This window comes from Vanacampus margaritifer, chromosome 4 (genome assembly GCF_051991255.1).
Source record: "Vanacampus margaritifer isolate UIUO_Vmar chromosome 4, RoL_Vmar_1.0, whole genome shotgun sequence".
Lineage (NCBI taxonomy): Eukaryota > Metazoa > Chordata > Actinopteri > Syngnathiformes > Syngnathidae > Vanacampus > Vanacampus margaritifer.
The window spans coordinates 17,639,502-17,649,625 of record NC_135435.1 but is presented as its reverse complement, the minus strand read 5'-3'; the positions used below and the strand labels follow the sequence as shown (position 1 = coordinate 17,649,625).

General features: G+C 39.6%; 2 protein-coding genes across 5 annotated transcripts; one reads left to right on the top strand and one right to left on the bottom strand.

Annotated features, from left to right (window-relative positions):
* Nucleotides 1–1,854: 1,854 nt before the first annotated feature.
* Nucleotides 1,855–3,956, bottom strand: cmc2 (C-x(9)-C motif containing 2). Of its 4 annotated transcripts, none has more exons than XM_077562664.1 (5): nt 3,715–3,956; nt 3,584–3,631; nt 3,391–3,488; nt 3,239–3,310; nt 1,855–3,148 (listed from the first exon to the last, which is right to left on the bottom strand). In XM_077562664.1, the coding sequence occupies exons 3-5, from the start codon at nt 3,469–3,471 to the stop codon at nt 3,038–3,040; spliced, it is 264 nt and encodes an 87-aa protein (XP_077418790.1). In that variant the 5' UTR covers nt 3,472–3,488; nt 3,584–3,631; nt 3,715–3,956; the 3' UTR covers nt 1,855–3,037. The 4 variants fall into 4 exon arrangements, with proteins under 4 accessions (XP_077418790.1, XP_077418794.1, XP_077418791.1 ...); XM_077562668.1 differs by having other exon boundaries at nt 3,588–3,631; XM_077562665.1 differs by having other exon boundaries at nt 3,391–3,485; nt 3,588–3,631.
* A 434-nt stretch (nt 3,957–4,390) lies between these two features.
* cenpn (centromere protein N) lies at nt 4,391–10,102 on the top strand. The gene is made up of 10 exons (XM_077564025.1): nt 4,391–4,678; nt 5,785–5,830; nt 5,919–5,978; nt 6,629–6,702; nt 6,808–6,981; nt 7,062–7,163; nt 7,377–7,431; nt 7,545–7,654; nt 8,772–8,895; nt 9,747–10,102. Exons 1-10 carry the CDS (start codon nt 4,508–4,510, stop codon nt 9,866–9,868), a joined length of 1,038 nt encoding a protein of 345 aa, XP_077420151.1. The 5' UTR covers nt 4,391–4,507; the 3' UTR covers nt 9,869–10,102.
* The last annotated feature ends 22 nt before the right edge of the window (nt 10,103–10,124 follow it).

The window sequence follows — 10,124 nt, the reverse complement described above, 5'->3', positions numbered from 1 at the left end:
CAGTTACAAGTTACTTGCTAAAAAGTGTAGTTAGTAATGTAATCCAAGTACCATAATTTTAAAGTAATGTAACTGGATTACTTTTGGATTACTCCAATATTGAGTATGCCCATGAAGACAAAATAAAAATAGATATCACCACAATATACAGTATATTCTCCCAGTCACAAGTTTAGCCGTGTATATGTTGTGTAGGATGTTTAAATAGTGAATTGGTGAGCGGAAGATTTGTTTGGAAGGTGTAACTCGCATTATGGTTGAAGGCTAGCGGGCTAGCTAGCAAGAAGCTACAGCGCGTAGGATGCCGCTGGACTCTCAGTTTAAACTTTCGCTCCGAGTAAGTTCCACTGAATACCGGTCACCATTTCCTCCTCTCGTCCATGAAGCTTTTTCAAACTGCCCGCGTGTGGAGGACACAACTAGTCAGTCCGTTCGTTCCCACCTCTCTGACATGTAGCAACGGTCACACTCGCGCGGCCGTGCACACGCTCTCTCTCTCTCTCTCTCTCTCTCTCTCTCTCTCTCTCGCACTGTGTCTCTCTCTCTCTCTCTTTCTCTCTCTCTCTCTCTCTCTCTCTCTCTCTGTCTCTCTCATCGTATAAATTGTAATCCCTATGTTTAATAAATGTACCTGTAATCTAATTACATGTTTTTTTTCCTTTAACAGTAATGCAATACAGTTACATTTTTCTTGCAATTTAATTACGTAACGGCGGTACATGTATTCCGTTACTTCTTGTCTAACACGTGTGTCTCTCTATTTGTTCAAACTGTCTTGGGCTTTCTTTGTTGCACCTTCCCCTTTATGATGCGTCAAATGTGCTCTAGAAGTGGACTGCAGGCTGGCCATTTCAATACCCGGATCTTTTTCCTACGCAGCCATGATGTTGTAATTGGTGCTGCATGTGGTCCGGCTTTATCGTGTTGAGAAATGCAAGATCTTCTGTGAAAGTGATGATGCCTGGATGGGAGCATATGTCATTCTCCAATCGGAATATACCTTTCTGCATTGTGTGATTGAGTGCTGACAACAACTTGGGTTGTCCTTGTCCTCTTTAGTCAGTATGATATAGCGTCCCAATTTTCCACAAAGAACTTGGAATTGTGATTGGTCTGACCACAAAACAGGTTTCCACTTTGCCACACTCCATTTGAAATAACCCCTGGTCCAGAGAAAGGCCTGCGTTTCTTGGTCTGCTCTAGAAATGGCTTCTTCTTTGTACTGTCGAGTTTCATCTGGCAACGGCGGCCGGCACGGTGGATTGTGTTCACCCACAATGTTTTCTGGATTTATTGCTGAGTCCTTTCTGTGATTTCCCTTACAGTAAGCATTCCTGTTTGCGGTGCAGTGCCGTTTAAGAGTGCGAAGATCACGGGCATCCAGTAAGATTTTTCGGCCTTGACCCTTAGACAGAAATTGTTCCAGATTCTCTGAATCTTTGGATGATGTTATGCACTGTAGATGATGATTACTTCAACCTTTTTTCATTTTTTCGCTGGTAAACACCTTTCTGATATTTCTCCACTATCTTTCTGCGCAACATTGGAGGAATTGGTGATTGTCTACCCATCTTCGCTTTTGAGGGACACTGACACTCCGAGAAGCTCTTTTTATACTCCAATCAAGTTGCCAATGGACCTCATTAGTGGTAACTGGTCTTCCAGCAGTTTGTGTGGTGTGCAATTGACTTTTCCAGCCTCTTATTGCTACCTGTCCCAACTTTTTTTTAGATTTGCTGGCACCATGAAATTTACAATCAACATATTTTCCCCTTAAAATGATACATTTTCTCAGTTTAAACTTTTGAGCTGTCATCTATGTTCTATTCTGAACAAAATATTGAAATTTGGCACTTCCACTTAATTGCATTCAGTTTTTATTCACAATTTGTATAGTGTCCCAACTTTTTGGGAATTGGCTTTGTACTTCCCATTGTTATCCAGCATCAAATCACTCACCATAAATGTCATTAAGTTCCTTTAAATATGAACACACACTTTATTTAAAAGAAATACAATGTGATTCGCCATCCATAGATTTGAGAGCGGTACAGCTGCTAAAATACTTTGTGGTTAAATAAACCTACAAAAATAAATAGATGTACCACATGAAGAGGTGTTATTAACAATTTGCCCTCCATATTTAACAAAGCAAAATATCAGGTACAACTCTCAGTAGGATGCATTGCCGTTCTAGACCACATTTTGTTCTGGCTGCTTGATTGTGCAGGTGAAACTAAAGAAATGTCCCGTGAGTTGCAAATTAACATCAAAAGATTTGGGTTTAAATGAGGCTTAAAGTAGCACTAAGGAGCTTTTCAACCTTAATCAAAAAAAAATAAAAATCATAAAACTCTTCTGATGAAACATTGACTTAACACTAGTTGAATGGGACCTTTGCCATGGCCTGAGGGGGTCTGTATCATTTTTACTGGAACCAAGCAACTTTGAGGAGGATGGTAGGAACACTGCCACACAAAAAAACTACAAATGTGCTGACTGCGTCACTTCCCCCTTTCCCCATTCGTTACAAAGGTGGAAGTCAGTTTGTGAGTTCAAAAACAACGCAATGCGCTTGTCCTTGTGGGAAATTAGGTCTTCCTTCAGGTATTACATTACCGCTTTTGTCCATATGGCGCCGCCATAATCAACATAAACTTAAAGTTCCTTAGTGTTGCTTTTTGATGAAGCGTCCAGGTGATAATCTTATGACGGTTTTATCATATGGGAGTAAGATGTCCATAATTATGGAATTTGTCACTGCTTGGTATACGATGCAAACCTCCGCATCAGTCAAGATTCCATCACCTGCACTTGATATATAAAGTCTACACACCCCCGATCAATGCCAGGTTTGTTTTTGTTTTTTGCAATAAGTAAAAGACCAGTGTGTCACCATTGTATGTCCGTTGTTTCTTTTCATTTCCTCTTCCAAAAGATGTTTTTAATCTATTAAGTTTCTGTTGAGAATCTATTGTGCATATTTTTTCATATGTCCCATTGTATTTGCCGCCCAGCCCCAAACAGCAAGGCATGCTTAGTTTGACATCTCATCATCTATCTTTCGGAGCTGCTCCTTTTGTCTTTCTTTCAGTCTGTTTCTCATGGTTTGTACATCCCGTTTGTTGCGCTGCTGCCTTTCCCGTCTCTATTGAATGACAACATAGCAACAAATTAATGAGTAAGTCATGTCTAAATGTTTCCCATTTTACACACATACAGTAAATGCAATCCTCACCTCATTGTTGAGGCAGTGACGCATGGCGCGGTCAGCTTCGTTACACGTCCCGAAGAACTTCAAGACGTTATGCTGCAGGCGAGGAAAATTTGTTTTTTTTATGATGTGTTACTGTTTATGAGGAAAAATAAGGGAGTGAGCTCTTGACATACCTCCGAGTGGCACTGCTTCAGGAGGTTTATGAGCACATTACACTCATCTGTGTGCAGGTGGGGCGACAGGTCAGGATGCATGCTGAATTAAGGTCCTACTGTGTACAGAAAAGCCACAAACAGTAGCACTCAGTTGAATTAAGCAATTGTGATGATATACCAACATCAAATATGTCCATAAAAATCCAATAACCTGCCTAATTTGGCATTGAGATGCTGGATCCTGTACTAGACAATTTACCTGCACACACACAGACAAGTGTTTAAAGTGAAATCGGTTTAGATTCATGACAACTCACACATTGCAGACCAATGATACCTTACCAGCAGTAGACAGTGAAAAGAAACTTGACCCGTTGTACTAGCTACAAACTAGCAAATGCAGCATAAACACCCTTAAAATTTGCCAAGTGTCGCTTGTACTATATCGTCCTTTTGTCTTGTTCTTTTTGACTAGCAACACGGGGTACTGCAAATCAACACAATGCCTTTTTTCACTGTTTATGCTACATAAATATGGAAGCAAATGGACAAACCGCTGACAGACATGGCACTGGTTTGCGTAACTGAAGGGCAGACGTTTAAATGACAACCAGTAATAACCAATCAGTGACCACTTCTTCATCAATCCACCAATGGAGTTCGTTGTTTTTCGCAGGAAACCGGGCCTTCTGTGACAAAGCTGTTCAGGGGTTGCAAGATGTTTCTCCCAAATACCACAAAAAAGTCACCGAACCCGAGAAATAGATATTGAGATGCTGTTTTGCACGTTTCACGGCCTTAAAACGATTCATAAAATATCCATATATGATTAAATATAAACATATTTACCTGATTTATGGGAGTAGGGTCCAGTAGTGCACGTTTAAATTGCTAAATTCCAAGAAAACTATTATCACTTATCACTTTTTCATGAACTACTCCAGGTCAATAGGGGGCGCTACATCAAGTGCGCTAACTATTTTGCCGTTACCTGATTGGTCAATTTGTTTGATTTTGAAGGCGGGTTGTTTGTTTGAGAGAAGGTGGGCAAGTTAGCTGTAGCAGAATCTACATCGGTTAGCGTTATTATTTCTTCATAAGAATGAGCTAGAAGTCGAATACCGTTTGAGGAACAATGGAGGACCAGGTGAAATATTTGTTGCGTCGGCTTGTTCGACGGATACCGACTCAAGTTCTAAAAGGGACGCTGGAAAAGTGGGGACGTTTGACAGTGGCTCAGCAACAAAACATCGATTTTACGCAAACGAAATGGGCGTTGGCGGACCAACTAATCACCATTAGTGAGGTACACTGATCGATATAAGAAATTGGCACTAAGTGAATATGTAAGGTTTTATATACGTTTGCTGCAAAATGCACGTTTTTTTGGCAGTGAATATTTTTGCCGTGACCGGCAACTCTCCTGCTAACTCTGCTGTGTTGTTTCACTAAGTTTTCCTTTTGGTTTGCCATCGAAAATAGGCTGCTGTCGGCATTACCAGCACAGTCATGCCTCCTAGCAAGGTTATCAGACAATAAGACACAATGTGTCTTCAATAAACACGTGACACAAATCTGCTCATTTACAACTTCTGACTGGCTGCAAGAAATTGGGTAGATGCCACGGACTTCCGGGTTTTACACATCAGCACCGTTTCCGGCCACTGCTGGCCGCGTTCCAACACTCGCACACTCCCACCTAAGCCTAAACGTAACCATAACACTAACCATAGGCGTAGCCATGATCTTAACTCAAACTAACGTTAAGTAGTATTATTTGTAATTTTGAGTATACTTCGCTGTTTTAACTAAGACAACTGTTGGCACTTTCGGCCAACCGGAAACAGTGACCCTCCATTTGAACACCAAAGTTGTAGCGCAGCACCACCGAATGTATCGTAATTGCAATACATCGTGTTTTATACGCTTCACGTTGGATTATCTAAACAACTAGGTCGATGGAATCGGATTTATGTCGTGATGGAAATATTAATTCATAAAAGCGTTAGCCTCCGTGAATTCACGAGTGCTCTACTAGACACGCCAGCAAATTAAGTGAACCATGTCATGTCATGTTATGTACGTTGCTGTACAATTATAACTGTTGACTGAACATTGAGTGATGAAGAAGAGAGGAAAACAATGTCAACGTGACCCAGCATTTTCGGGGCAGCAGTTTTAACCACTATTGCACGGGCTGGTAATAATTTTGTGTATGTAGTTCTCGTGCGATTCACGGCAAAATAACGCTAGTAGGAGAGTTGCCGGTCACGGGAAATCCACTCTTTTTTTTCCTGGTCCCATAATAATTTAATTATTGTTCCCTTGCAGGAAATGGATGGGCCGTTACATATATAGCAACTAAAATTGTGTTGTGGTTGTTTTTCTGCTATTTTGTTCCCTACCTTGCAGGAAAAGGGATGGACTGTTCAGCATATAGCAGAGTTAGAAATGATATGTAAGTCATTGTTACATTCACGTTTCTTGCTCTGCCATCCATCCATCCATTTCTGAGTGACTGTAATGTTGTTTTCTTCATCTCTCAGATGTCATTGACAATCCAATCGAGCGGATGTGGCATGCGTTACAACTCGTGGACCCTGAATGTAAGAGCGTTGGTCTGGTAATAAACATTGTTTGGGTTTCGAGGTCATGAAGTTTGTTTTGGTTGGCCGGAAGCCTCAGTTGAAGCAGGTTCAACGTGTTTTTAATCCAAACTTTGGTTCCAAGTTGACTTTCTCTGAATTTGAAAATCGGGGTTATTCAGTTCAACAACTTTCAATCTGAATTATTTCAATCAAGTCAGCTCTAGACGGGCTACCAAGTAGCATCAGTGTTGTGGTGTTATAACCATTTGTGTCAGGGGTCCCCAACCACTGGTCTGCGGCCCAGGCTGCACAAAGACATTTTTTTTTCACTTTAAGCCATCGTTTTCAAACTCAGGTCCTACATGTTTTAGAGGTTTCCCTCCTCCAACACACCTCAATCAAATCATCAGGATCATTGCCAGCTTTCTGCAGAGCTTGGTGATGATCTGATCCTTTGAATCAGGTGTGTTGGAAGAGGGAAATCTCTTAAAACGTGCAGTATTGCAAGCCCCCCTATCTGATAACCTTCCAAAGTTATGAGTCACCCCCCGAGGTTTAAATAGTACTCATTAAATGACAGTATACAACAGGTAGACATCTCATGAAATCGTGGGACTTTGATTTGGTGCTGATCTAAATTTTGTCATCTTTCTCTTCACACTATTCAGCGAATGCTGCAGCTGTGGAGTTGATGCAGTTCAAGAAACAATTCAAATCTCACCTCAATGAACTCGTAAGGCATGTAAGTCGTACGTACTTTAAATTTGACTGGTTTTGATTTTCTGTCATGATTGTACCCCGAATATTTTCAGAGTTTTTGACATAATCTTCACGTTTGACATCCAAGGTGTCTGTCAAGATAAAGAAGCACACGGATGAAGCGGTTTGGATCCGCATCGCGTGGGGGGACAGATGCTCTCAGCCAAACAACTTGAGACCAACTTATGTTGTTCACTACCTTCAAACTCCTTACGTGTTTGTGACCGGACTGACGTCCAAGCGAAAACCACTGTTGTACCAGGTGGAAAAAAATGAGCCAAAATTGACATTGTGTGGGGACTGTGACTTGCTTTTGTCTCAAAATCCAATTTTGTCTTCCAGGCTCTGATTATAGCCACCCGACATCAAACTATTAAGGATGCTAACCTCAGCGGACGAAAACTCTCAGCAATTCGGGACTTGCTCATGCAGCAGTATGAACAGGTTAAGTCCATGTTCTGTCATTTCATTGGTCACTTGTGACGAGGCTATGGGTAAATCTATTGGTGGCTTGAATTTCATCAGTAAGAAAACAACGACTAATAAACCACATTTTAATAAAAGCTGCAGGGTTTAAACAAAAGAATGGGGGGAAAGTAGCAGTATGTACTGTACATCACTTTATTGTCATTTCTAATGCTGTGATTTGTTGTGCAGGTGTTCTCTGCTAAGTATCCCAGCCATCTTGTAGAAAGGAGTCAAAAAGCCTCGCGTATGTACATTCATGTGATCGTCACTCTTTTTGTAGGCTTTCACACATAAAAATCTTTATTGCATTTTTCAAATGCAATTCTTAATCACGGTCAACTCACTTTGGTTTGACAGACCCCCAAATAAAGCGAGAACATGCCGAGGCTGAGGTCAACCGATTTCAGATGGCCTGTGAAGCGTTTGGCGGCGGCAAGTTACCCCAGCTGCAGTCTGCCGTTTACAAGGTAATCGAAATTTTGCAGAAAATCTTTCATTCCAGATCATTCGCACAACAGCTGAAATTTGCAAAGTAGAAACATTAGATATTTTATTATTTATGTACATTTTTAAGCTTTAGTCCTAATACTATATCAGGGTTTCCGCAGGCCATTAAAAAGCATTAAGTCTTTATTATAGACTGCTAAAATTAAGGCCTTACATGACATTAAAAAGCATTCAATAAAATGTCCATAGAAAAAAGGCGTTAACAATTTTAATACAATTAACGTAAAAACATTGTTGTTCATGCTTTATTTTTGTTTTTTATACAACATTGTGCAAATGAGTCACTATAACACCATTTAGCAATAATAAATGTGTTAAAACATATATGCATTTGTGGGGACTGGTGACTAGTTGTAATTTACAATGAACAAAATGGCTTGGAATCCACGAGTTGCTTCATGTTGCAAATATCAATTGTTCTGAATTTTAAAAGAAAAATGTACTGTTCATGTCACCTATGTGCAACATGAAACACTAAAGCCACCTAGTGGGAGTAAATTATAGTGTTGTTCCGATACTGTTTTTTGGCCCCCGATACCCAGCTTTACAGTATCGGCCGATACCATACCGATACCTAAGTTTTTTTTTTTTCTCACCATGAAAAAGCTGTCCTGGCATTGGTTCAGAGCATTCACGGGCCAATAGGATATCTTAGCTTGGCATGCAGTGAACATGTCGTGCATGAGCAAGACACAAGATGCTGCATCCAAAATCCTATATTAGCGTCAGAATTAATGGTATCGGCATGTTACTTGTTAGTACTCACCGATACCACTGTTTTAATGCAGTATCGGGGCTTCTGCCGATACCAGTATCGGTATTGGAAAAACACTAGTCAATTACCTCATCACAAATCTATGACTCAATGTTTGACACTCCTTTTAAATGAGTGGGCATTTCTTAATGTTAATGCCTGTTGTTCGTATGTGCACTCAGCTGGTCCGTGGTCAGCTAGCATAGCGTTAGCGTCACCATAAGTGAGTTAAGTGCGAAACATCACACCTCCACTGTTATGAGTTTGTGAACTAACTGTCCTTGGACGGACATTAATTGTGTGATATGTTGACTTTTCGGCAGTTGGAGACAAAGTTCAAAGACCCAACAAACCAGGTGATGGCAGAATCGGAGCAACCGTTCCGATGTGTCGTCACGTTTGCAAGCACAGATCTGTTAGAATCATTACGGCACTGCGCTTCTTCAGGTAACAACACTTTTTTGGCCACACAGAAATATTTAGGAATACATTTACAGTAGTTATAAAAAGTCTACACACTCCTTTTAAATGCTAGAGTTTTGTGATGGCATGAAATGATACCAAGATAAATCATTTCAAAACTTTTCCCACCATTAATGTGACCTGTAATCTGCACAAATCCATTGGACGGAAAAAATAAGTCTCTTTGAGTTTGCGTGTACAAGATTATCCTTGATTGTGACTGAAAAGATTTTCTCACCTCTGGAAAATTACATAATTAACATTTAACGCATTACAGTATATTTATGCAACAGACTTACATGTATTTTGTGTTGAACCAGTTAATATGAAAATATTAACTAAAATCAATTTTCAATTCATCCACAAGAGGGCGGGCATGTACAAACTATTTGTGGGAGCGTCTGTATTGAGATGATCTTCCCAATTTAACAGATTGCAGTATAGCATTAATTTTTTACTTATTTTTCCCCCACCTTACCATACATACACACAAATGTATGCTATGATGAAGTAATTGATTGTAATTATGTCAATGTGACAGGGAGGTTATTAGTGTTACAGGTTAAGTCCTCTACTGTCTGCAAAACCTGGGTTTTAATAAATAGTCAAAAGTATTGAAGTGACGTCTGACCTTAAGATCTTTTTGAAAAAAGGCTCAGAGCAAGTGACATGCTCTTACACAACAACTGCCTGGTAAGAAGAAATATTAGCAGACACAGATCACAAATATTTGTTGCCTTGTTTTTTTTATATATATATTTAATGTTAGTTAGATTTTAGGTTTTGCAGTGTAGTTTAATTTTCAGTAAAGCATATTTATTTTTTATACTTTTCAGGAATTTCATCCACTCCTGTAACACCTCTGCTTTCTTCGATCCCTCGAAAAGGAAGAAATTATCTTGTCATCACAGACAAAGTCCCAGGATCTGACTCACAAATTAACCAAACTACACATTGACCTTTTTTTATTATTATTTTTACCTAAACTGCATTCACTGAAATTGATGTTTTCTTTTTAACTCTTGAATTAAAAAAGAAAAAAAAGATCTGTCACAGCTTTAAGGGTGTCATTGTTCATATGATTGCACCATGATGTTTTTTATGTGGTTTCTGAGGTTTTGTATGCACAAATATGCTGGTAAATGACTATTGTGTGTATGTTGTTCAAATTAAAGTATGTCTTTATTTTCTATTTTTTTTATTAGGTTTTATGG

Excerpts from the sequence above, each read along its gene's own strand:
- cmc2 (XM_077562664.1), bottom strand. The coding sequence starts at position 3,471 with ATGCATCCTGACCTGTCGCCCCACCTGCACACAGATGAGTGTAATGTG. Across the intron at positions 3,311-3,390 it reads TGAAGCAGTGCCACTCGGAG|CATAACGTCTTGAAGTTCTT; the intron begins GTATGTCAAGAG and ends CCTCGCCTGCAG. Across the intron at positions 3,149-3,238 it reads GTCACTGCCTCAACAATGAG|AGACGGGAAAGGCAGCAGCG; the intron begins GTGAGGATTGCA and ends GTCATTCAATAG.
- cenpn (XM_077564025.1), top strand. The coding sequence starts at position 4,508 with ATGGAGGACCAGGTGAAATATTTGTTGCGTCGGCTTGTTCGACGGATA. Across the intron at positions 6,703-6,807 it reads TCAATGAACTCGTAAGGCAT|GTGTCTGTCAAGATAAAGAA; the intron begins GTAAGTCGTACG and ends TTGACATCCAAG. Across the intron at positions 7,432-7,544 it reads AAGGAGTCAAAAAGCCTCGC|ACCCCCAAATAAAGCGAGAA; the intron begins GTATGTACATTC and ends TTGGTTTGACAG.